Here is a 27,004-nt window from a genome sequence, read left to right as displayed (position 1 = left end):
GCCAAAGTGGAAGGGGAAACAGCCTCCTGGACCGTGTACTAGGACAGCCAAGAGATGAAATATTCTTTCCTAAATACACTACTTAGATCTCCTATAATCCTATAATCCATCTTTACTTCATATGGTTTAAGGATGTGGCAATGTACCCATGGTCACATTACTTGTTTTTTTGTTGTTGTTTTTAATGAACTTTATTTATTTTGGCTGCGCCGTGCAGCATGCGGGAGCTTAGTTCCCCTACCAGAGATCGAACCCGCGTCCCCTGCAGTGGAAGTACAGAGTCTTAACCACTGGACCACCAGGGAAGTCCCACATTACTTGTTAATGGTGAAATTTGAAAATAAACCTACTTAGTTTGGATTCTGAAGGACATACCTGTGTTGCAGAGGCAAAATATTGACCAGGAAGGTAGAGAAGTTCTTGCCACCCACAAAATAGTAATGTTGTATGTTGACTTGGTGGGTTCCCATATACTACCAGGATGTGACTTGTTTAGTGTGAACCAGGAGAAAGACTCAACAGAAAGTATCTCTGGGCCCTACTCTCCTCTCCATGCATTCCTTTATCAAAGTTGGCTCAGAGAAAGAGTCTTTAGCATATTTTATTTTTATTGTAATTTAAGCAATTGTTCACCAATCACAGAGACATTTGCATCAGCAAGGTCGTCTTTAATTGTAAAGGGAAAGGTTTTGCCCCTGGAGGGAAAAAAAGATGCCAGAATTAAATGGTGGAGGGCATGTTTGTGGACACTTTAGGTGCTTTAGAGTCATTGTAATTGAGCATCTCTAAAGCTCTACACAGGGCTGGCTCTGAGACTTCTGCAGCTCACCACGGCTCTCCTTCCGCCACATACACAAGCGCATAAAGGCTGGCGCCCTTTCTGGGCATGTGAGAGATGGCCAATACAGTAGTTTAATGAACTCAAAGTTATCATTTTATTCCTTTAAGAGTAATGCTTTTAGTATCCTGTTGAAGAAAATTCTGCCTAGCCAAAGCATGAAGATATTCTCCTATCTATTCTAGTAAAAAGCCTCATTATTTTACTGTTCACATGTATATCTATATTCAGCTGTATTTGATTTTTGTATACCAGGTGAGATAAGATATAAGATTTTTTCTCAATGCATAATCTACTGACCCAGTGCCATTAATTAAAGAGATCTTATTTCCCCAACTGTTCCGTTGTGCAAACTTTTATTTTCTTTATTTTTTTTGACTGCATCGGGTCTTAGTTGCAGCTGAGAAGCAAGAGAGATGGACCCTTGGTCAATGCTGGCATTTCCTTTATTTTAGTATGAATCATATGTAATGGATTTCCAGATGGAGATGGGACTTAATTTTCTTTAGAAGAAGAAAACCTGTCCTGAAAAGTTATATCTATGGGTATAGAGAGGGAGACTCAACTCATCTTTGGAATTGTCCCTATAAGTTATGTACCAACGACATATATCCATCCATTTCTCACAGGGAAAGTTTAACAGGATATATTTTGGCTTTTGAAGGGACTTGGCATGAACTGTTCCAACTGAAGGAACTGTTGGAAGGAAAATGATATGTGTAGCCCACACTCTATCTTTATTTATATCCAAAAGGCAAAAAGAAGCAGTTTATAATGCAATGATATACTTTAATGGCCCTGGAAGAAGGCAATCTGGTTTGGAACATACTTCAATGATTGTATAAGCCTTGGAAAGATACTTCACCTTTCAGTTAATTCTAATAAACCTAGGAAGTATGTACTATAAGCATCTCCATTTTATAGAAGAAGAACTCAAAGCACTGAAAGATGAAGTTACTTTTCTGAGGTCACACAGGTTGTGGACAGAAACTCATGAACGTTTAACCACTCAGTTATGCTGCCTTGTAGCATACGTATTTGAGACATACATACTGTGAGAGAAAGAACTTCATTCTTTTTACCAAAAGGAGTCACAGAGGTGGGAGTCAGGACATTGGATAAATTTATTGTTGTAGGCTCTAAGAACTGATTGGGTTTCAGCAGAATTTTTACCTATCTAAACAGTGAAGGCAGGTCAACTCTATACACAGTTCTAATCTCAAACATTCCTGCTTCATTGAGGATGTAAGTATAATTATGTATGATTTATTTGAGGGAGCTAGGGCCCCTAGGGGCCTCTAAGTACATAAAACAGAATTTGGCTTCCATGAGTGGAGAAGGAAAGGATTTCCTTGAGAAACAAATCCTAACAAGTTGAATATTAAATGCAGCATTATCTTAGTTGTAATTTAAATCCAGCCAAGCCTGGGGACATCTAGTTCACACAAATAAGTAACTACTTCCTGTGGCAAGGTATACTTTTTAATATATTGTGGAATTCCATTTGCTGATGGTTACCAAAGCATTACATGTCAGTGTTCCCAAGAGATTTATTTCTGTGAAGCACAGTGTTCCTGAATGGAGTGGGGGGACCTTGGCTATTTCCTCGTCACTAAAGTGGAGGGAGAATACAAGAGACTACATTGTGAAGTTTGTTGGTTTCTACAGTTATGGAGTCCATATGTCATTGCCTACCCGTGTGATCCATGAGCAGAATTGCTACAAAACTCAATCTGGTACTGCTAGGTTCAGAGAATTCTATGGAAAAGGGGTGGAGTGATAATTAATCAGACAGAGGTAAGGCAACCACTGCACTGTTGAATTCCATAACTTCCCCCAAAGTTGGAATAATGGATCCTGTCAAATACCCACAGCACTGGAGTTGGGAGAGTTTTCATGGATTAGGATTGGGAAATTGGCGTGGCCTGGTACAGCACGTGGACAATTCATGGGCCCAGGGGAGGAATGTGGTGTAATGCACCTAGCTGGGAGTTAGTCAGAATATGAAGGAGAATCCAGAACAAGGATAGCTTTGAGTCAGGTATTATATTGTCAATTTAATTGGAGTTCTCTGTATTAAATTTTTAACTTAAATTCATAAGAATTTATAGATTTATAGATTACATATTTAGACAGAGATTTCACTAAATGTCCCTCTCTTTTCACAAGGAATGGATTAAACAGAACAGAGCACATGGCAGCTATTGGGTAAATAGAAACAGGTCAGTAGAGCAGAGTGGTTAAAAACTGTAGACCTTAGAGTCAAAATCCCTGTTCCAAAGGGGCTTCTGGACAAGTTACTAGACATCACTTTGCTTCCATTTCATTTTCTATAAATTGAAGATAATAATAGTAACTCATATCATGGGCTCATTGTGTATTAAGTAAAATAATCATGCAAAGCCTAGTACATAATAAATTCACAATAAATATTAGCTATTACTTTTGTTGTTATCTATAAACTTATAAACTATTGTTTATAAGTCAATAGAGATTTCTCAAATGATAAGGTTATATATAACAGTATGAAATATTTGCATATTTTTAAAGCTTCTGTCTGAATAACCATCTCTAGAGTAAAGTATGTTTATTTCTTTTGTGCTAGGGTAAGTTATTCTACATATTATGGGAATGAAATAAAGTGTATTAAAAACTTAGAATCAGGCTTGAAACAAAGTAAAGGGCTTTAACATTGCTGTCTTTGTGAGGGACCCTTACCTGTAATTCCCATGAAGAGAGTTCCCCTCTACCGCCACCCCCAGGCATCCTGACTTGTGAAAAGAAACTTGACCAACCATAAAGCTTCTCAATGTCTCTGTTCCCATCTCATGAGCTTCATTTAGAAAGGTTTAGGAGAGCTGATTAAATCAATTGATTTCAAAAAATGTTTGATTTCTTATCTCTCCTGAGGTTAATGGACTGGTTAATTTTTAACCAGAGAGAATTTAGTGTGATTGACATTCAAACGGGGGTCCTTCCCTCCACATACCTCTGGCAGTGAGTTGTTGGCTGAAGACTGGGATCTGACTGTTGAGGTAAGTGGACTCTACCCTGGATCTCTTCCTTTTTTAGCCACATACCAGCCCCAGAATGTGGACCCAGCTCCCCCTATTCCTCCTCCTACCTACAGAATAGGACCAGAGGTGTTCACTGGGTTTATGAGCTTGGGTTTTCTCCTTGACATTGACAAAGACAGAAGCTAAAGAATTAAAGGATGCCAGTGGGAAAAGCATGAAAGCTACAAGTCCTATGTGGTTCTTGATTGCTGATGTGAAATTACCACAAATTTAGCAGCCAAAAGGCATCAATTTATTATCTCATAGTTTCCATGGGTCAGAAGTCTGGGTGAAACCAGGGTGCGGGGGCCCTGTGGGCTCCTGGGCACGGAAGCCTTTTTTTTGTCCCCCGTTTTTTGTAGGCAAGACTCCAGCCTCCATAACTTTCCCTGAGTTCCAAAGGGCAGATTTGAACAATTGTTAATCAATTTTTCTTTTCCAAAAAGTCCATTTATCGATTTTTTTCTTTTATGATTTATGTTTTTGGTGTCATGTCTAAGAATTCTACCTAGCCCAAGATTGGGAAGATTTTCTCCTATGCTTTCTTCTAAAAGTACTACAGTTTTACACTTTACATTGAGATCTATCATCTACTTAGAGTTAATATTTGTATAAGGCATGAGGTCTAGGTTAACATTAATTTTTTCGACTACCCATTGTTCCAACATTCTTTGTTGAAAATTCTATCTTTTCTCCACTGAATTGGTTTTGCACCTTTGTGAAAAATAGGTTGGTCGTGTGTGATTTATATGTAGACTTTCTTTTATGTTCCATTGATGTATACTTATCTCCCTCTGCCAAAACCACAGTGTGTTGATCACTAACATTATAAACTAAGTCTTAAAAATAGAGCAGAAGGGCTTCCCTGGTGGCGCAGTGGTTGAGAATCTGCCTGCCAATGCAGGGGACACGGGTTCGAGCCCTGGTCTGGGAAGATCCCACATGCCACGGAGCAACTAGGCCCGTGAGCCACAATTGCTGAGCCTGTGCGTCTGGAGCCTGTGCTCCGCAACAAGAGAGGCCGCGATAGTGAGAGGCCCGCGCACCGCGATGAAGAGTGGCCCCCGCTTGCCGCAATTGGAGAAAGCCCTCGCACAGAAACGAAGACCCAACACAGCCATAAATAAATAAATAAATAAATAAAAATAAATAAATAAATAATGACCCCAAAGTTTAAAAGAAAAAAAAAAAATAGAGCAGAAAATCATATGATTATATCAATTAATACAGAAAAAATTATTTGACAGAATTCAACACCCATTCACAATAAAAACTCTCAGCAAACTAGGAATACAGGGGAACTTCTTCAACTTGATAAAGAACATCTGCCAAAAAAGTTATTGTTAACATCATATTTATGGTCTGAAAATCATGTCTGGTACATGCATGTTCATTTAGTTCTCTTCCCCGTGGTCTTGGCTCCAGCTGCAACCACATCAAAACACATATTCTTAGCAAGGACTCTCCCCAACAAGAAGTACTCTCTCCAAACAGAATTTTAGGGCCACATGGGAAGACAAGGAAATGTTTCCCCACCTTATTATATATAAGGTCAAGTTCTAACCTTATTTGGTGGAGGAAATCTCTATCATCAATTACCTAGGTCCTTAGTACAGCATAGATTTTTTTACAAGTCTCAATCATATCTTATACAAAAGCAAAGTCATGACAACTCTTCAACAATCTACTTGCAAAAATATTCTGGAAGTGAAGTCAGAGGTTTCATTCACCTACATGTTCTGGGATGTTTCCTGGACATTTACAGTCCACTGGTAGGTCAGGCAATTTTATGCTTCTCTTTGACAACCATCGATATGCCATTTGGCCTTGTACTCAGGCAAGTGGCGGTTTACCGAAAAATAACAAGAAATTATTCACTTTTAATTATAGTTCACCTACTGTGCTATGCTCAATGCTGAGTTGTCCCCTACAGTAACTCAGAATTAACTTCTAATTTCTTCTCCTTATAAAAATGTCCTCTTCCCATACATTTGTATATTTGATATAGATACTAAAGGAGACTTTTGACCCAAACTTTAGATAAGTTCATCAAAGCTCAGGGGCATACGAATTCCAGGGGGAAAAAATAAAATAAGGCTAATAAGAAAAAATATGGGGTATTACATAAATAGTTTGATTTGTGTAAAATATGATATAATACAGATATTTTCCTTATGAGATTGTTATTAATATCAAAAGAGGTGCCATGCGTATTAAAATAGTAACTAATATTAATTAGCACTGCATGCTTTACATTTGTTTGACTATTTAATTATGTATCACTTAATGTTGGTTTCTCCTTGCACATTATTCTCACTGGAAATTGCCCTCAATTCTAGACTTTCTGCTCTGCATTTGGCTTCCTGTCCAGAAAATGGTTTGTGATGACTCCAGATGTGTGGTTGAGCATAAGGAATTAAGTCTTCAGAAAGAAGTCAGAGCAGGAGGAGAAATGGCCTCTTTACGTTGGCCTTTTATGTATTGACAGCTGCTCCCATAATAGACCTGCTGGAAGGGAAATCTGAAAATGACCTAGGACTTGTAGTTGACAACTCTACCGAGCCTAAGATCCAGAATCAGCGAGAGTGGGTGGCCTGAATCCACCTTGTCATTAAACATTAATTTTGTTGTCCCAGTTTGGACCAGAGGTAAATATTTGAATAGGCAACTTTGGACCATTTAGTTAAGGTCTTGACAGAGTGACAGTGACAGGAGCCCAAGCCTCAGACACACAGCTAGGCATTTCAGAGAGAAATCTGAGAGAAGCCTACCCCCGCAAAGGAAAGACTTTGTCTTGAGAATGGCTGGTAGGAGATGGACACGGATTGTGGGAAGGGGTTCAAGTGCTTGCAAGAGGTGGAGGGAGGGTGTCATTTTGTTAATAGAGGTGTGACTATCCTAGTGCCAAAAATGGGTTTTCTGACATGATTTCTCTGGGGGAGAGAGAATAAACATAGAGGATGAAAGCCATCCAACTCAAGGTGCTTCTTGTGGGTTGCTGTGCTATAAGCCTTGGCTGGACAAGAAAAGTGAAAGCCAAGGGCAGAGGGTTTGAAGAAACGAGAGGGCAGGGGCACTGGCTAACAATTAAGTAACTTATTTAAAACACTTACGGTTAAGAACACTGATTCTTAATTCAGAATGCCTGGAATTAGAATCTTGTCTCAGGCTGTAACTAACTAGCAATCTGGTTGAGAATAAGTAGGATCACCTCTTTGAATCTCAAACTACTAATCTGTAAAATGGAATAGGAACCTTACCTTGTAGGGATGTAACGAACGGTTCTAGGTACTTTCGCTATCAGCTTCTTGGCCGCAAGCATTTTCACTACAAACGTTTTTGCCCCATAACGAATTTATCATAAGGCAATTTTGCTGTAAAAGATAAAATAATGAAAGATAAAAGAGAGACATTAAAAAGAACATAATGAAACATAAGAAATGAATAACAAAATTCGAAAGACTTTATTGTGAAATACAGAATATTTGAATACATTAAAAATGTGTGCAGATTCATGGCAATACCATGCAAATAACTGATTTTACTTTGTAGGTTGTACCAAAGCACTTGTCTTCCAAGTCTTTCACAGTATTTTATACTTTCTTTTTTTTGTGTTTTTTTGTTTTCAGATTTGTCTCTTCATTCAGCATCACGCTTTTTCTTTTTTGCTAAAATTTCCTCCTTCATTAAGAGAGGTATCAGTTTCCAAACACTAGGATGCATATTTGTAACTGAGTTCTGCATTGCGTTGTGCAAGCCTCTACACGGTGGTTGTTCTCAGCATTGTGTCACACGTCCGTTGATAGACGTTCCAAAGTTCTATGGGAAATGCTGGTTCAACTCCGTGCCTTCAAATCACCCAAGGATTTGCAAACTGATGTGTTGTCATTTTCCGGTATAGTATGCAATCTGGCTTTGCACTCTCTTATTTCACACTTCCAGTAAATTTTTTCCCCATATTTTCTCTCAAGTTTCTATACGTAGTTGTTATCATCCCGTGTTTTAAGACCACCATGTCTACTCATCACTATCAGGACCATGACGAGGGCTAAGATTTATGTAATATAAAAATGGGAGTACTGAGTCAGTGGAGAAATAAAACCAAACAACTGTTAACCAGTTATTTTATCTTTTATGGCAAAATTGCCTTACGGACAATTAGTTACGTGGCAAAAAAATGTTTGTGGTGATAATGTTTGTGGCAAAGATGCTTACAACAAAAATACCAGGCACGTCATGAAAACTTAATGATATGATGTTTCTAGCACAATATCTTTTCCATAATAAGCACTCAATATATAACAGGCTCTAATAAGAATAAATCATTTCTTAATTCAAGAAATGTTATCAAGTGCTTACTATGTGCTATCAATTCAAAGGTGGATGAAAAAACAGGTTGACCATTCAGGATTCAGAAACACTTTTAATGGAAAAATTACTCCTATATATTAAGTGATAATGAAGGGGGGTTAACAAACTCTAGCTGAAGTTCAGAGAGTAACCTGCTCAGTTTACTAGTATGGGTAAGAATGATATTTGAGTCCATGAATTTAATTCTAGAGATGATACCTTTCCTGGACCAGGTTGCAACTCTACCTATCCAGCCTTCACATAAAAACAAAACAAAACAAAAACAAAGAACAGAAAAAAACCTCTGTTTGTTTCTTTAATCAAGACATCCAGATATTGGTCAACATCATCCTAATGGAAACTGCTGTCTTTCAGAAAGAAGGATGTGCTGGACCTCCAGGGCCACCAGGATATCCAGGACCTCCAGGTTTGAGAGGTGAGAAATATATCCTTCTGCCTCTTATTTGCCCCTCTCATTTCATATTCTTGGTAGGAAAGTCATAATCCTCAGAGGCTCAGGAGCACTAGGCATTAAGGATGAAAAGAATGCAGAGAAAATGATCAGCTGTAGGATTGGGTCCCAAGGCAGGGTGACCAGAGCCCAAATCACAGGGCACAAGAGAGACTGGCCTAGTTTTAGTACCAGGGGGCTGTGATCCATGTGGGTTAGTCATAGTGGGAGGATGTGCTAAGTAACAGTTAGTATCATGGATTAAACTGTCTGATAAGCAACAAGAAAAACGTAGGGGTTAGTAAGTGTAGCAGGGCATCATGTATCATCAAAAGAATTGGATTTCATTGGGCACTTAGAGCTCCAAACCTAGTTATTACGAAAAGGATGATGCCCAATGAGCACCTGAATATGAAGCAAGATTCTTCCTAGATTCTGTCCTGGTTACTTCTTTGTAGCCAGTAAGACTGGACCACGAGGGGACTCTCAGGAAAGCTCACAACTGTGTGTCATCTCTTATGGGATGGTCTCAAGGATTAGATTTGGTAATCCAAAGGTTTCTGGTTCCCAGACTTAGACACCCAGGCCTTTTTATTTATCCTCATCCTCAGTGAGATTAGAATCATTAGCAAGAACTAGTCCCACCCAAATCAGGGTGAAATGATATATAGGATCATTATCATCCATATACTATCAGAAAATCACATTGTTTGCCATTTATTGTTACATTTCCTTAAATTATCCCAGGAAGTACAGAGTCTTATCAAACAATTGGAGGCCAACAGAATTAATAATACTTAACATATGTTAACATTTGATTGCTTTAACTGACAAAAATTATATATATTTAAGGTGATGTTTTGATATATATGTACATTGTGAAATGATTATCAAGCTAATTAATGTATCTATCACCTCAGAATAATGAGGTGTGTGTGTGTGTGTGTGTGTGTGTGTGTGTGTGTGTGTGTGTGTGTGTGTGGTGAGAACATTTTAGATCTATTCTCCCTTAGTAAATTCCAAGCATACAATACAGCATTGTTAACTATAGTCGCCATGCTGTCCGTTAGCTCTCCAGAAATTACTCATCCTGCATAATGGACACTTTGTACCCTTTAACCAACATCTCCCCATTTCCCTCCTCTGTGTGTATTTGAGTAAAAGAAAAGGGAAGAAATAGAGCCATGGCAGGGTGAAGAGAGGAGCTGGGAGTAGAAACGCCTGCATTCTCACTACCTTATGCCAAGAATCGTGAATTTTCAACGGATCTGATCAACTATAGTCACCATGCCATCCCTTAGATCTCCAGAACTTATTCATCTTACATAACTGAAACATTGTATCCTTTGACCAACATCTCCCCTTTTCCCCCACCCCCAGTCTCTGGCAATCACCATTTTACTCTCCGCTTCTATGAGTTCAGCTTTTTAAAGTCCACTTATAAGTGAGATCATGCCATACATGTCTTCCTGTAAGGCTTAATGTTTTGTAGGCACTACAAGTATTTTAAATGCATTGTCTCATTACAACTTCACAATAGTCACATGAGAAGTCAGTAATATTATTTTCAGATGAGGAAATACAGCCCAGAAACATTAATTAACTTTAGCAAGATTACAAAGCTGGTCAATTTCAGAGATGTGACTTGTAACCATTTAATCATACACCAAAGATCAATCTCTTAACCATGATGTTATAACAAAAAAGTGGTGGTTTCATACATCAACTGAGGTACCATCTTTTTATTGGATGCTATGACCTCCTTACTGGGTCTTCTCCATTTTTCCAAGGGATACCAGGTTTACCAGGATTGCCAGGACCTCCAGGACCAAGTGTAAAATGCCCGTGCAACAGAACGTCCGCCTTCACTGAGAAGCTCAGTGACAAGCTGCCTTCACCTTTGAAGCCTGTTACCTTCAAAGAGGTCCTGTACAATGCCCAGAGAGACTTACAGGAGGACACTGGGGTCTTCACATGCAGGGTGCCAGGAAATTCCCATTTCCTCTTTGATGTGGAGCTCCAGCACAGCACGGTGATCGTTCGGCTGATGAGGAACAAAAGTTCTGTCTTAGAAAAGCATCAGGTCTCCACCAAAGAGTCCAGGAGTCTCTCTGGCATGTTGACCCTGCCACTGAGCGTAGACAAGAAGGTGTGGCTAGAAGCAGAAGTGGAAACCGAGGAGCCGGAGCAAGCCACAGCTACAGTCTATTTCTCTGGTTTCCTGACATGGTTCTGGCCTCTCTATATAGCGAAGACAAATCCCTTATGATTTTGCTGTCTAAAGCAAACAAACAAATAAATAAACATGCACTATATCTTGGCCTCTTGGGCTTTCCTTTCCTTAGCATTTTGGAATTTTTGTACATTCTATATTTATATGAAAGAACAGGTAGATTTTGTCACAGTGGAACTGGGCCTTAGAATTCTGTTCCAGAAATCACGACATTATTTCACTTAAATCACTTTTTAATATTTACCAAGGCCATTCTGCCTCTTTGTCCCCAGACCCCCATTACTGGATGGAAATCCTTTTATCCAAGGGACGGGATTTCCCTGGAAGTCCAGTGGTTAAGACTCTGCACTTCCAGTGCAGGGGGTGCAAGTTCAATCCCTGGTTGGGGAAATAAGATCCCACACGCCGCGTGGCACAGCCAAAAAATTAAAAAAAAAAAAGAAAGTCTTACCTTTTATCCAAGGGAAACAGGCTCACGGTCCCTCCCTCTCCCCAATCTACTTCTCCAACTAATTGACAAGTTTCACCATGTGCCCCTCCTTATCCCTCTAATGCTTTCCTCTTCTGTCATTCACACTGGAAATTCTGTCAGATCATTTTTACAGTTAAAGAGGGTTGAAGTAAAACACACTGCCATTATTCTGCTTACGATAATGATAGGATTTACCCTCCTTCCGTAACAACAAAAACTTGGGGAAATATTGTATGATTTAAAGGAACATTAATTAATGAAACAGGGAAAAACAGCTTAACTCAATAGAAGTTTACTTCTCACTCATTAAAATTCCAATATTGATATTCTGTACTGGGGGATGAATCTCTCCTAAACAGTGATTCTGGGACTCAGACTCCTTCCATCTTGTGGCTCTGCCATCTTTGACATGTGGCTTATGAGCTCTCCATTATTCTTGTGTCAAGACAGCAAAAGTGGAAAGATCCTGGAGAGTCTCGTGAAAGGTGTTTTTAATGGGCAAGGCCGAGAGATGGGTCACAGGGTTTTTGCTTGCATGCCATTGACAAAAATTCAGTCATTGACCAGCCCTAACTTTACCTCCTTCAGAACTGTGGAATTTTGGTAAATAGATTCTATTCACTTAAACATCACTCTTCTCATAGCTACCAAGGTCATACTTTCTTCTTGTCCCTAAACCCACATTCCTGGCTGGAAGAACCCTTTATCATATTTACAAACTCAGTGAGAAGATTACATAGTCATTTAAAAGGGCAATAAAAGCACTTGCTTAAAAAAATCAGAACTGATTAATAATTTTAAAATCTGTTAGGAAATAAGAATAGAAGGGAATTTTCTTAATCTCATAGTGACTAACGAAAAGTTACATACAGAACATCTCACCCTGGAAATGTAAGCTTGCAGATTGAGAACTAAAATAATATGTCCACAATCACCTCTACTCAGTATTGCGCTGGAGATCCTCATCCATGGAGTAAGCTGGAAAAATATAAAACATATAAAATTGGAAAGGAAGAATCAAAGTTTATTTATTACCAGTGTATGAATTCAAGCCAAAAAAACACATACATTTATACGTTATTAAATTAATGAAAATTAGTAAACATTTTGGATATAAATTTAAGAAATCAATTGTGTTCTTTTACAGCAGAATCAATTAATTAGAATATGAAATAAAACCATACAATTTAACTAGCAATGAAAATAGCAAATATAGGCGACTTGGACTGGGGAAGAGGGGGCTGGGCATGCCCCCAGCCAAGTGAACTGGCAGGAAGAAGCAGGAATGGGTTGATCCAGCTGCATCCCCGCTGCTCAGCGGTTCCCGTGGCCACCTCTGCTGCCTCTGCCTGGGACTGTGTCCACCAACTGCTGGGAGGGAAGCCTGGAGTATGGGGAGGGCACTCTATTTTTTTTTTTAAAAAGCAAATGTATCTAGGACTAAACATAACAAAGTTGTGAAGACTATTATGAAGAGTAGTATAAATTTTTATTGAAAGGTTTTAAATGAAAGAAACAAAGAGAAACCCTGTTCAGGGATTGTAAAACTTAATATGGTAAGCATTTTCTCCAAACTGATTGACAGCATTGATGGAATCCCAGTCAGATGAAAACAGGTGGTGTAGGGGCTCTATTGTGTGGAATGTGCCTAGAGTGTATCCTTGGAGAGCTGGCAGGCATACTCAGCAGAAGGTAAGTGTGTTTGCAATAGCATAACAACACAGATGTACCTTGACAGTAAAATAGAAACAGGATTCATGGTGCACTCATGCAATGGAATGCTATACAATGAAATTAAATGAGTGTTGCCCACCTATGTTACACATGCTGTGAAGGAAAAGTACTACTGATTTAAAGGATACTTACAATAATATCCCATTTTTATAAATTTAAAAAGCATCCAAACTGGGAGTTCCCTGGTGGACTAATGGTTAGGATTCTGGGCTTTCACTGCCGTGGCCCGGGTTCAATCCCTGGTCAGGGAACTGAGATCCCACAAGCTGCATGGCATGGCCAAAAAAAAAAAACAAACAACCTACTAAAATTAATAAAGAAACATTAAAAAAAAATACAAACCTAAATTACATTTTTAAATGATTGATGTGTATGTATTAAGATGAAGAGAAATAGGAAACAAGTGCCTAAAAGGAGCATAGGGTCTTTTAAGAGAATTTTGCCCAGGGGGTTGTTTTTCAGTCACTTATCATACTGTTCATTTACGCTTTTCACTTTTCTGTATTTGGACTTTTTTCACAATTACAAAAATGTCAGTATGCAGCCACAGTGATTTCATTCTCAATTCAGGGCCATTGGTCACAATTAGGCCCTTTTTGTTGCTTAGCAACTCCATGCTGTGTCCTTCATTCCCGTTTACAATTTCGCACCCTCATTCTCTCTCCAGATCTCTAGCACCAACACTCAGCTTATTACCTTGTGTTCTGTTTTGCTGAGAAGAAGAAATAATTAGAAGCAAACTTTCCAAAGTCCCTCCATCACACCGACCCCCAGGTGTGCATCTCTGCTGAATTCTCTGCCTTCCGTCTTATCCCACAGGCTGACACCCCCGCTGCTATGTAGGAATTCCACTTGTGCACTTGATCCTGTTTTCTTGAACTCCTCATAGACATAGTTTTAGTAAGTCTCCCCCTCTCACCTATTTTTTGTTCTCTACTAGATCATTCCTTTCGTATGTAATCACACTGAGTTTTCACATCTGCAAAGAGAAAATTCTCGCTTGACACCAAAGCCTTCTCCAACTACTGCCTGATTTATCCTCTTTACACAAAATCTTCTTGAGAAAGTTGTTATGGGCTGGGTTATGTCCCCACAAAATTATTATTATGATTTTTTTAAGATTTATTTATTTATTTAGCTGCACCGGGTCTTAGTTGTGGCACGCGAGATCTTCGTTGCGGCACTCGTGGCATGCGGACTTCTTAGTTGCTGCATGCGGACTTCTTAGTTGCGGCATGCATGCGGGATCTAGTTCCCCGACCAGGGATCGAACCCGGGCCCCCTGCATTGGGAGCGCAGAGCCTTACCCACTGGACCACAAGGGAAGTCCCCCCACAAAATGATTATGTTGAAGGCCCAACACCTAGTACCTCAGAATATTACAGGATTTTTAAAGAGGTGATTCAGGTCATGACGGGGGAATCCTAATCCTATTATGAACTGGAAATTTAGACCCAGGAAGGTACAGAGGAAAAACCATGCGAAGACACAGCGAGAAGGTGGCTGTCTACAAGCCAAGGAGAGAGGCCTCAGAGGAAACCAACACTGCCAACACCTTGACCTCAAATTTCCAGCCTCCAGAACCATGAGAGAGAAACGTCTGTTGTTTAAGCCACCCAGTTCCGTGGTACTTTGTCATGGAAGCCCTAGTAAACGAACACAGTTGTCTATACTTCTCTTCAATTCCTAATCTCCCCTTCTCTTCAACCTACTTCACTCAGGTTTTCCATACAGTCCCGCCAAAAGTGCTGTTATCAATGTCACAAATAACCTTGACACTGGTTCCAGACGGTCAGTCCACTTGTTACTTGATATACTTGATCACTGACTTGCTGCCACTTTCTTCATTTGGCTCCTATGTCACCACCCTTGCCTGATTTTCCTCCAACCCCAGTGATTTTTCTCTCAGTCCCCTACATGTTGGCATGTCCTATTTTTTAGATCTGTTCTTTTTCCTTCTCTATATCCATTTACCCCACTTGTGATTTCATCCCTTTAAATAACTTCTAGACGCTGACCGTTCCAGAAATGTCTCTTTCCAGACCAACCTCCTGGATGTCAGACTCCAGCTGAGATGTCGAATAGTGCTGAATGGTCAAGCACAGTCCCATGAAATACAAACTGTACCCAAGCAACACGCTTTATTGAGGGTGGGCAAAGGACATGGCAGAGAAGCTATCACAAATACAATATAGACATTTTGGAGATCCTGAATCTGTCAGACATAGATCACTGGATCTCTTTTCTCACCCCAGATGAGAAAAGATCAAGTTTCAGAGTGCTGGTTGCTGTGTGAGCCCGACAAGATAGCACAGGAGAGACACTTTGTTTTGGGATCTCTAGGGTTTTATGCTTTGAGAGTCACTGGGTCCTTCTGGTCATGAGGATTACATGACTATCTTCCATGTTTTATCACTACATTAATAAGTTGCAGGATTATTTAAAATAAACTATCCAAGAGCATTAGATCTTTCCTGCTACTGTTATTCTTTATATTGTTAGTCAGTAATAGCAACCTCCCTACAAGACTATTATTTATCTTCCAACTAGTAAATTCCATCAGTCAAGGTTTAGAAGGCGGTCTGGTTGGTTATGTTTACAGATTTCTTTGAGCATCCCAAAAAGGTGAGAATCGAATGTCACACCAACTATTCATCTTTTCTTTTTATTTTTGAAACTTTTAAAATTGAAGTATAGCTGACTTGCAATGTTAGTTTCGGGTGTACAGCATAGTGTTTCAGTATTTTTACAGATTATACTCCATTAAAAGTTGTTACAAGATAGTGGCTATAATTCCCTGTGCTGTACAATATATCCTTGTTGCCTATCTATTTTATTCAGAGTAGTTTGTATCCGTTAATCCCTTACCCCTAAATTGCCCCTCCCCCCTTCCTTCTCTTTGGTAACCACATGTTTTTCTACATGTCAGTCTGTTTCTGTTTTGCATATACATTTATTTGTATTATTTTTTATTTTTTTAAATTAATTTTTATTGGCGTATAGTTGATTTACAGTGTTGTGTTAGTTTCTGCTGTACAGCAAAGTGAATCAGTTATACATATACATATCTCCACTCTTTTTTAGATTCTTTTCCCATATAGGTCATTACAGAGTATTGAGGAGAGTTCCCTGTGCTAAACAGGAGGTTCTTATTAGTTATCTATTTTATATATAGTAGTGTGTATACGGCAGTCCCAATCTCCCAATTTATCCCTCCCCATCCTTTCTTCACAACATCTCAGACCTAACATGCCCAGCCCAAGCTCTTGACCTACCCTACACATCTACTTTCCCCACAGTTCTCCCATGGATGCATGTGGCAGTTTTGTCCTTCTAGATTCCTAGCACAAAACCTTGCAGCCATTCTGGAATCTTCTTTTTGCTTCACACACCACATCCAGTTTGTTAGGGCATCTTGCTAGTTTTTCCTTCAAAATATATTCCAAATCCAAACTTTAAAAAAAAACAAACAAAAAAACTCAACTCCTAGTAGCTTGATGTAATCCACCATTACTTTTGGATGGAATCATGGCAATAGCCCCCAGATTCGTATGCCTGGCTCTATATCAACCCCCCTCCCAGTCTAAGTCCATCATGGTATGAGTGATCATTTAAAAATAGAATTAAGATCATGGCACTCTTCCACTTAAACTTGACTAGCTTCTCATCTTTTTCAGTGAACGTCCAAGACCTTCCATTTGTCTATGAGGCTATATATGATCTGTCCATGTCCATCCACCAGCCCAACTCCATGCTAACTTTGACTGCAGCCTCTATTGCTCTCTTCCTCATTGATTCCACCTCAGAAACAGTGAATCCCTTGCTGTTCCTCAACCGTGAAAAATGTGCTCCTGCCCTAAGACAATTCTCACTGGGCGATTCCCTCTTCCTTGAGCATTCTTTCCTTAGTTAACAAATGCTTCCTTATAATCCAGAATATTGGAAAGAGTTGAGTACCTCAGAAAGTATGCAATACAACACCCTAGTGGATAGGGTGTAGTTAAATAGGAACCAGGAGATTTCCTTTATGGTATTAACAGTAAGGATATAATATATGACCAAAGATGTATCAAAATTTGATGGTGGGGAATATTTTCAAGGCAAATTAGTGTACTAGCAAAACTAGGTACTTTCAGAGTAAGATAGCCTTCTCCTTACTAATTTATTATTTATTTTTATGAAATATGTGAGTTCTTTTCCAGGATTGAACATGCAGCGCTAATTATATCTTTACATCATGCCTGTAAAAAGTACATTATAGGGAACGGGACTGGGCTGAGGAAAAGGAAAGCCAACAGTGGAATCCCACAAAAAGTGTTATTTAAGAACAAAGAATTCAGATTTGGAAATAGATTAATGCAGATACTGTGAACACCTTCTTGAGATTTTGGGGACTGATCATACCACGCTTGATTAATGGTAGAATTTTCCTTAAAATGTAAGGGATATTCCCACTGATATTCATCCTGGGGAGAAATTACTGTTGGGGTAGAAAACAAAGCAGGCCCTGGATTGGGGACTGAATAAGATCTTCTTTTTTCCTTGGGACCCAGGATCACTGAGATTTTAAAAGACTGTTGAAGAGAGACTTGGAGCAATGCAGCCCTTAATGTTGCATCAGCTCCCTTCTTGTGTGCTTTGGAGCAACTTCCTTATAGTTTTTTGAAATATTCTCTCCAACTTCTGTTTATCTGTACACTAGTACTTTGAAATGGGAGGAGAATAGTTTCGACCCCTTAGCTAATTTTCCATGTGTAATAGAAAAAGATACAATCTGTCTTTCAAATAAGGAATGGTGATATATATAAAAAATAAGATTTCCCATCCTGATTATGTTTTACTCAAGCATTGTAGGTATCTGTAAGCCAAGCTCAACCTTTCATTAAGACAGCAGGTGACCTCATAACAGGTTAGCCAGGTGAAAAAATATTAGGCAGACTAATTTACCAGAAGTCAATTTTCCAAAAGTCAATTCAGTAAATGAGTTATTTAATGACTGGCCATTTTGCTAAATGGGCTTTCAAAAAATAAACCTACATCCTAGAAAGGCTGATGGAAACTCAAAACTTGTCGAAATGCATATTATAGAGCAGACATTTTATAAGAATTAATATTATACCATTTACATTTCAAAGCAAACTCCTAGTAGCTTGGTGGGCTACACTTATGCTGAATCACATAATATTGTTCCAAGGGTCACTGAGGGTTTGCTCGTTTTCCTTCAATATTTGCTCATTCTGTTCTTTGGATTGGGTAATTCTGTTGATCTTTATTTACTGATCCTTTCCCCTGCCAGCTCCAATCTGCTTTTGAGCCAATCTAGTGAATTTTTGTTTCAGTATTTTCTTTTTCAGCTCTCAAATTTCCTTTCTGACTATAATTTTTGTTTTTCTATTGCAATTCCCTCTCTAAACACGTATTTCCTTCATTTTTGAACAGACTTCCCTTATTTTAAAAATATATGTATGATAGTTAGTTTTAAGTCTGTTAATTTCAATGTCTGGGCCTGGTTGAAGTCAATCTCTACTTTTTTTCTCCTCTGAAAATGGGTACATGTTTCTGTTTCTTGTAATTTTTTTGCTTGAAAATTAGATATCATAGATAATACATTGTTGAGACTCTGGATTTTATTAAGTTGTTCTGAGGATTGTTATTTTTTGTTCTATTAGGCAGTTAACATGTCTGAACTCAAACTGCAAATATATACCCGGCTAATATCTCTGCTCTCTTTCTGGAGTTTCTAACTCTTGATTTTTTTTTTTTTTTAAACCAACCTCTGTGGGATTCCCCCTGTGCCTGGGTAATTTGGCGATCAGCCAAATATCTAGGTAGACGTTATGGAGAGACATTGGGCCCACTCTGTGCTTATTTTGTTTGTAGGGATAACCCCCTGATTTCCAGCTACATGGTTGGCTCTACCCTCTGTCACCTTAAGGCCACAAGGCTTCAGTGTTCTTTTGCCCAAGCTGTGCATTATTGTGAAATGCATTCAGTTTAAAAGGCAGAAAAATCACAGGTCTTGTCCTGGGCTACTGTGTCTTTCAAGAGTAGATTTCTTTCTTGCCTCTGCCTGCTTTTCCACGAGGCCCTCTGTTGCCTCTCATTCATATGTAATTCTCAGCCAGGGTTTTGCTTAGAGTTCATACTCAGATCTTGGGTCTAACTCCTTCCAAGACTCTCTAGCTGCTAACATTTCCTCCTTTAAATTTCCAGGTGATTTTCCAGGTCTGAACTTTTTTTCCTGACACCTTGCATGGGTGGTAAGTCTATAGACTCCTCTGCTGTTTTTGGCCATTAGAGATTGGGGTGGGGGGTGGGTTGGGGAGCATGCTAGGCCAGAAAGGTACAAAATCGCAAATTCTACCCTTTCCAGGGCGAGTTTTTTGAGCATATATGCTTTTCCATCTACTGTCTTATTTTGTATGCTTTCCAGTGTAATTTTCATATTTTTATCAAGTTTTTATAGTTCCCATGGCATAAACTTCAGGTCTTTTTCTTTGATTTTTACCCTGACAGTCAATTAAGTTATATACAGTAGCAGACTTTACGGTAAGACGTTAGATGGAAGAGTTTTACATCATAGCCCATCAAACAAGTTAAGTGGAATCAAATCTTAACCTCCCATGTTCTTCAAAGTTGTTGCTGTAGTTTCAGACCCTTTCTCTTTTCACAGTTTTACACTGATCAACTCCCCTTCTTTTGTCATATACAGACCCACTTACTTTTTGGCTGGAAGTCTATCTTTTCACATCTAAGGATTTATTGAAGCAGTCTATGTACTTGGAAATTAATTAGGGGGTACCCCAAGATTGATTTCTAAAGAGGAAAGCTTATGAGTATTAAATAAATAAAGAAAATATATAAATAAAATTATATACAAATAAAATTTTATATGTAAATAAAATTTATATATATTTTATTTACATATAAAATTTTATATATGTATATAAAATTTTATTACATATATATTCACATGCATTGTGTGTGTTTTAGGATTATGTATATGTTTCTGTACGATTGTTGCAATTTGTCAGTTAGTTTGTATATGTGTTATTAAAATCTGGAACTATAAGGTACTACAGCTAACTCTAATATACTGATAGATAAATAACTACAGATGGTATAAAAGTAAGTGCTAGAAAGTTGAGAGTGTAACTGGACTATTTTCTGGCAACATTTCTGAAAGTAGGGGTTAGGAGTATGATTAGGAACAAACCTCCTCTGAACTTTTGACACCTTGGTTCACCAGCCGTTCATCCAAATGGGACAAAAGTGGCCTACAGCTGCAGCTCCAGGGAACAGTGAAGCAAACTTAGCTGCCCAGACCACTAAAATCATGTACATCCATATTTCTTGTGAGACAAATGATGTGTACACTTTCTATTACATTGAAAGTAAACTTTTAGCAGAGATGTGCGGCCTGGTCAACATTTCCATACTCTAGAAGCCTGTTAGTGTTTAAACAAAAGATCATTCATTCTGGGTGGTGTTTAATCTTTCCTTCCTCTCTCTCCCATCATTGTTAGTAAATAGAAATCCATAGTAGATATGTGTTTCTTTCCCACTCATGGGAGAGGTTATTCCTCCCCTCATGCCTTGGCTACAAAACACACGCATGTGTGTATGTGGACATGCGTGCGTGCATGCACACACACACACACACACACACACACACACAATAGAAGTCAGAAGTAGCAAGAGTCAGTTTTGCGCTTATGTGTCTTTTCATACCTATATAGCAATAAAAATGCCTTCTAAAGATGGTGGAAAATTGAGTGGGAAAATGTATATTAAAAGAGTTGGGGGGGCTTCCCTGGTGGCTCAGCGGTTGAGAATCTGCCTGCCAATGCAGGGGACACGGGTTCGAGCCCTGGTCTGGGAAGATCCCACATGCCGCAGAGCAACTGGGCCCGTGAGCCACAACTACTGAGCCTGTGCGTCTGGAGCCTGTGCTCCGCAACAAGAGAGGCCGCGATAGTGAGAGGCCCGCGCACTGCAATGAAGAGTGGCCCCCCTTGCCACAACTAGAGAAAGCCCTCGCATAGCAAACGAAGACCCAACACAGCCAAAAATAAATATAAAAATAAATAAATTAATTTAAAAAAAAAAAGAGTTTGGGAAGGATAAAGTGCCTTCCTGCTGTTCTTTACCATTAGCAGAGATTTCATATTCAGAAACAACTAAAACTTTTTAAATATATTCTTTCTATCTTCCTTGAAATTTTTCATAAATAACTCAAAAATATTGGCAAAATGATATGGCTCCTTTCGAATATTCCTAGGTATTGTAAAGCACCAGGTAAATTAAGACACAGCAGGTAAGTGAAGTGCTTGGAGCAGAGTAAGTACTTAATACATATAAAACAGGTTATGATTGGAACAAAGCCAATTTCTAGTAACAACAAAATAATAAATCTGATTATAGCAGGTTAAACGTACCATGTCCTAATAACTATGCTAAGTGTTCCTCTGCTGTCATTGTTTCAAAAATTATTGAGCACCTAGAATGTGCTAGACATATGTGGGATTTTGAGGTTACAGTAAAGACCAAAATAAAAGATAGAGTTTTTGATATCATGCAACTTACAGTTTAGCAGAGGAGAGAGATGTTAATCTGATAATTTTTAAAATGTAAAAGTAAAGCTGTGGCCATTGCTACAAACAGGTAAGAAGAAGGTCATAATGTAAGAATGCATGAAAGGGGCACTTGGCCAGTTAATTTATTATCCATTCCTTTCTCGAGAAGGTATTTCTGAAATCTGACTGGGCACAAAAAATATTGGTGGTTATGGAGATAAGTGACCTAGGCAGAGGGATGAACCAGTGCAAATGCCCTGTGGCAGTGTGGTCCAGGGACCATACATTATTTGAGGGACTAAAAACTCAATGTACCTGGAAACCAGCCAGTAAGGAAAGGTGTGGTAGGAAAAAAAGATGAAGAGGTATAAAGTAAACCATATTAATAATTTATTTTTTATTGAGGTATAATTGGCATACGACATTATATTATGTTCAGGTGTACAACATAATGCTTCAATATTTGTATATATATTGTGAAATGATCACCACAATAAGTCTACTTAACATCTGTTATCATACATAGGTACAGAATTTGTTTTCTTGTGACAAGAACTTTTAGGATTTACTCTCTTTGTAATTTTCAAATATGCACTAACTATTTAATTTTTATCCTAAGAAAAATGAGAAACCATGAAATGATTTTAATCAGGGATTAATATGATAACATTTTCTTTTGTGCAATGAGCATTGGCTGCTGGGATGGGATAAATCCAATCAAAGAGGCACAGAGTGGAGGACTCGTCCATCAGTTAGCACGGTGACAGGTGAAGATGATGGTATTGCTTGTGGGAATGTAAAAATGTGAATTGATTTGGCTTGGTGACAGATTGGATTGGGGAGGTGACAAGAGGGAGGTGGGTGGCATCAGTCAGTGGTTGGTAATGCTGTTCATGGGGAAAGAAAACAATGGAAATACATGAGGTGTTGGAGGAAGAAGCAGCCATGAACTCAGTTTTGGATACCTTGGTACAGCAACCCCTGAGGAAGCCTCTGGGTGTATCACTGATCTCTGATCTCCTCTGGTAACACATTACAGAGCTGTGACTAGCTCTCATGTCTGTGTATGAACTAGATTGGGACCTTCAAGGTTAAAGATAGTTTCTTAGCATATTAAACATAGATGTTTGATAGATGATGGAAGAAAAAGGGGAAAGAGTAAGGGGAGTGGGGGGTAGGCAAAATCTCTAGGAGAGAGCAAGTCTGTGAAGGAAAAGAACAAGTATATCAGGGTTGCATTTGCTTACATCTAACAGAAACCAGTCTACACTGGCTTAATAAACTCAGTGGTTATTATTCTCATATGTAGATCTGGTGTGGCTGTGCAAGGAAATTATTAAGGACCTGATCTGCTTCTATCCTACTCCCTCAGCCTGCTTAGCATATGTGTCTTTTGTTCTCAAGTTTGCAAAATGGCTGCTTCTGCCCCAGGCATTGCATCTTCTTGGGGTGGGGGAGGGGGATTGATGGGTGAAGAGGGAAGAATAGAGGGCAAAGGATAAAAATACAAAGAAACAAGTCACTTGAGGATTTGCCTTTTAAAGAATCACCCAGGAAGCCCCACCTGATTACATTTCATTCTTCAGATGGTATCACATGCCACCCATGCTTTGCAAAGAGGCTGAAGATCCTGCCCTTAACTAGGTTCATTGACAGCCCAAAGTTTGAGCTCTGTTAGAAATAAATTAAACAAGGAGTGGTAGAATGGGTACTGCATAGGCAACTAGCAGGGTCTGAAAAGTTTTTTTTTTTTTAATTTAATTTATTTTTTATACAGCAGGTTCTTATTAGTTATATATTTTATACATATTAGTATATATATGTCAATCCCAATCTCCCAATTCATCCCACCACCACCAAACCTCCAACCGCTTTCCCCCCTTGGTGTCCATACGTTTGTTCTCTACATCTGTGTCTCTATTTCTGCCTTGCAAACCAGTTCATCTGTACCATTTTTCTAGGTTCTACCTGTATGCGTTAGTATACGATATTTGTTTTTCTCTTTCTGCAAAGTATTAAGCAGCAGAAATTGTTCCCTCAATCCGTACCCTCGTTCCTTGATCAAACCATCATCAACGTACGCACTATGCATCAAATGCAAAATATGTACTTGGTAGTTTGTATTCACTGCTTAGTGTGACTTTAAGCAAATTTTCTTCATCTCTCAGGGATTTTTGCTTTCCTAGCTATACTATAAATTGTGAAATTGAAGTGGTGTTGGGGGCTGTGATCAAGACTATTTTTTCCTCTGGTGAAAAATGTTCACACATACTCAAGAAAAGGCATGAGGACTTTCCTGGTTCCCCCAGCCTCCACCAGCTCTGATTTCCTGACATACGCTCTCCCTGAAGTTCCTTGGATATAGCAGAATACATGAAATTTGATTGGCTTTCAATAAGAAACTGTTGACTAATTAATGGATAATTAATCTTGACTGTTTTTTAGGGTTACTTTGACATAGGTAAATTGGCATTCTTAATGTTATTCATTCAACGGTCACTGAAAAATATCCAGGGGGGAAGGGAAGTTTGCTGTGAAATTTAGGACCACTTGAGGAATTTAAGTGTGCTGTTACCCCTTAGCCAGTATAATTTCCATAGAGCAAATACCCAAAGAACATACTTTCAATCAGTCCTTTCTCACTCTCTGCTGTGTCTAGCTTGGATTCCAGCCAGACTCTGTCTCCCATCGTCAGCTGCAAGATGACATTTCCAGAAACATGCCTATAATTGTCCTTGGCCTGGGCTTCCTTCTCCAGGACTTGGGTGCCACTCTTCATGAGCCCTAACTTCATAGCATGCTGGAACAGCTCAATGTCAAAGCCAAAGTGGTACACGCCTGGGACGGTGCAGGTGAACACTCCAGTGGTAAGATTGAAGCGGTCCTGGTCCTTATGCAGGGCTTCCTTGAAGACAATGGGCTGAGAGGGGGCTGGGAGGAGATCACTCACCTTCACTGCAAAGGCAGATTTGGGGGGAGATGAACAATTCTTAATGTCTCCAGGAATCCCAGGAATTCCTCATGGTCCTGGAGGGCCTTGGGGTAAGGCCAAGGTAAACAGAAGGAGGATAGAGGAGATTTGAAGTTCATGCATTTCACAGTCCATAAATTTCTTTCCACACTACCCCCCCTACTAGCTTAACACTTGCCCTTCAAAGATCATCTTATGCATCACTTTTCCCAGGAAGTCTTTCCTCTCTGCCATTACAGTAGTAGAATCCAGTGTTTACTTTGATTGTAGCATTTGCTACACTGAATAGTAATCTCTCCCATTATGTACCTATTTTGTTTCCTTAATTAGATGAAGAGCCAGTGCCCTACTTAATTTTGTTCCTAAAGCGCCATTATATGGTATCCAGTGTCGAGTTGATAAGCATAGTATATTTTTGGAAGCAATGATTGAATAAATAATTGTTTGAATTGCCCTTTCAATTCATTTCATAGGTGTGATCATGTCTTTATTATCACAAACACCATTACTCTTGGGAAACAATGACACAAGGAGATCTAGGAATTGTATTATTCCAGAGATAAAAGGGGCTGTTAGAGCAATGTCTCCCCAGCTGGACTGTGCATGAGAGTGTCTTAGCTAATAATGCAGTGACCACCTGAATTGGAATTTCAAGGGGATGAATCCAGGACCCTGAAAATTAAACAACGTCCACAGATGATTTTGATGCACAATCAGGTAGAGGAATCACTGATGCAGGATCAAATTGGTGAATAGTTTCCAGTGAGGATGAGATGGCAGAATAAGTTCTCAGAATTGAGGGAAAAGCTCCTAATACCTTATTCTAAATTGTTTTCTACGATACCATTTTGCCCTTGAATTTGCAGGAAACTCACCAGTATTCCAGTGTTAATTATGGGTGAGCACAGAGTAATTATGCCACAGTAAAGAGTATACCAATTTAAATGTTATCTGTGGAGAAAGAAAGAAATGAAATTGAGTTATTTGTAGTGAGATGGATGGACCTAGAATCTGTCATACAGAGTGAAGTAAGTCAGAAAGAGAAAAACAAATACCGTATGCTAACACATATATATGGAATCTAAAAAATATATATATATGGTTCTGAAGAACCTAGGGGCAGGACAGGAATAAAGACACAGACATAGAGAATGGACTTGAGGACACGGAGAGGGGGAAGGGTAAGCTGGGACGAAGTGAGAGAGTGGTATGGACATATACACACTACCAAATGTAAAATAGATAGCTAGTGGGAAGCAGCCGCATAGCACAGGGAGATCAGCTCAGTGCTTTGTGTCCACCTAGAGGAATGGGATAGGGAGGGTGGGAAGGAGATGCAAGAGGGAGGAGATATGGGGATATATGTATATGTATAGCTGATTCATTTTGTTATAAAGCAGAAACTAACAACCATTGTAGAGCAATTATACTCCAATATAGATGTTAAAAAAAAAAATTTCAAGGAATCTACAAAAGAAACTCCTAGCACTAATCAGTGAGTTATGCAAGGTTACAGGATACAAGGTCAACACACACAAAAATCAATCATATTTCTGTATACTAGCAGTGAACCATTGGAAATAGAAATGAAAAACACAATACCATGTATTATGGCTCTGAAGAAATGAAATACTTGTGTAAAAGTCTAACAAGACATGTATAGGATATGTATGCTAAAAACTACAACCAGCAATCCCATTCCTGGGTATTTATCCTAGAGAAATGAAAATGTATGGTTCTGCAAAAACCTATGCATAAATGTTTCTAATAGTTTTATTTGTTATAGCACCAAACTGGAAACAAACCAAATGGACTTCAATGAGTGAATGGAGGAACAAACTGTGATACATCATATAATGGAATACTAGTGAACAACCAAAAAGAAAAAAATTGTTGATATTCAGAGCAGCTTCAATGTGTTAAAAAAAATACAATCTAGTAAATTTGAAGATATAATTGGCTTTGTCAGGTGATTCCTGAATTGGGTAGCAGCCCATCTAGCAATTAGAAGGGTGCTCCAAGGAGAGGTACAAAGTAGAAGGTTTAGAAAGGAGAGTGGGGCAAGGAAGTCATTAGCAAAGGAATGGAAAGGGTTATTTTGGGCCAGGACATCTTTTTGGGGGGAAGGAAATGGTGAGGATGTTATCATGCCAATTGACTCTTCTTCCTTTGGAGGATGGAGAGAGCCAACGTGACAGGTTACCTCATTGGTACTGACCAGAAAATTCCAAACTGGCTGATTAAGATTACATTTTTGAGGAAGGTTGAAACTACAATTAGGTTAGGTATTAAATCTAGGTTTGGTATCATGGGCTTTAGTGCA

General features: G+C 38.9%; 2 protein-coding genes across 3 annotated transcripts; one reads left to right on the top strand and one right to left on the bottom strand.

Moving 5' to 3' along the window:
* Positions 1 to 6,573: 6,573 nt before the first annotated feature.
* Positions 6,574 to 11,000, top strand: LOC118902242 (protein HP-20 homolog). Of its 2 annotated transcripts, XM_036866357.1 has the most exons (4): positions 6,576 to 6,701; positions 7,524 to 7,789; positions 8,620 to 8,680; positions 10,486 to 11,000. In XM_036866357.1, the coding sequence occupies exons 1-4, from the start codon at positions 6,695 to 6,697 to the stop codon at positions 10,962 to 10,964; spliced, it is 813 nt and encodes a 270-aa protein (XP_036722252.1). In that variant the 5' UTR covers positions 6,576 to 6,694; the 3' UTR covers positions 10,965 to 11,000. The 2 variants fall into 2 exon arrangements, with proteins under 2 accessions (XP_036722253.1, XP_036722252.1); XM_036866358.1 differs by lacking the exon at positions 7,524 to 7,789 and having other exon boundaries at positions 6,574 to 6,701; positions 8,570 to 8,680.
* A 12,648-nt stretch (positions 11,001 to 23,648) lies between these two features.
* On the bottom strand, positions 23,649 to 24,983 carry LOC118902812 (protein HP-25 homolog 2-like). Its single transcript, XM_036867472.1, has 2 exons — positions 24,941 to 24,983; positions 23,649 to 24,728 (listed from the first exon to the last, which is right to left on the bottom strand). The coding sequence occupies exons 1-2, from the start codon at positions 24,981 to 24,983 to the stop codon at positions 24,289 to 24,291; spliced, it is 483 nt and encodes a 160-aa protein (XP_036723367.1). The 3' UTR covers positions 23,649 to 24,288.
* Between the last annotated feature and the right edge of the window lie 2,021 nt (positions 24,984 to 27,004).

The sequence above is a fragment of the Balaenoptera musculus genome, chromosome 10 (genome assembly GCF_009873245.2).
Source record: "Balaenoptera musculus isolate JJ_BM4_2016_0621 chromosome 10, mBalMus1.pri.v3, whole genome shotgun sequence".
Taxonomy (NCBI): Eukaryota; Metazoa; Chordata; class Mammalia; order Artiodactyla; family Balaenopteridae; genus Balaenoptera; species Balaenoptera musculus.
The sequence above is the reverse complement of the archived record's forward strand: the minus strand, read 5'-3'. Positions and strand labels throughout refer to the sequence as shown.

Bases quoted from the DNA above. Each gene is read 5' to 3' on its own strand.
- LOC118902812 (XM_036867472.1), bottom strand. From the start codon at position 24,983: ATGGGAGAGATTACTATTCAGTGTAGCAAATGCTACAATCAAA. The intron at 24,729-24,940 runs GTAAACACTGGA...CAGGACCATGAG, and splicing joins TAGCAAATGCTACAATCAAA to GAATTCCTGGGATTCCTGGA.
- LOC118902242 (XM_036866357.1), top strand. The intron at 7,790-8,619 runs GTATAGTATGCA...GCTGTCTTTCAG, and splicing joins TGATGTGTTGTCATTTTCCG to AAAGAAGGATGTGCTGGACC. The intron at 8,681-10,485 runs GTGAGAAATATA...CATTTTTCCAAG, and splicing joins AGGACCTCCAGGTTTGAGAG to GGATACCAGGTTTACCAGGA.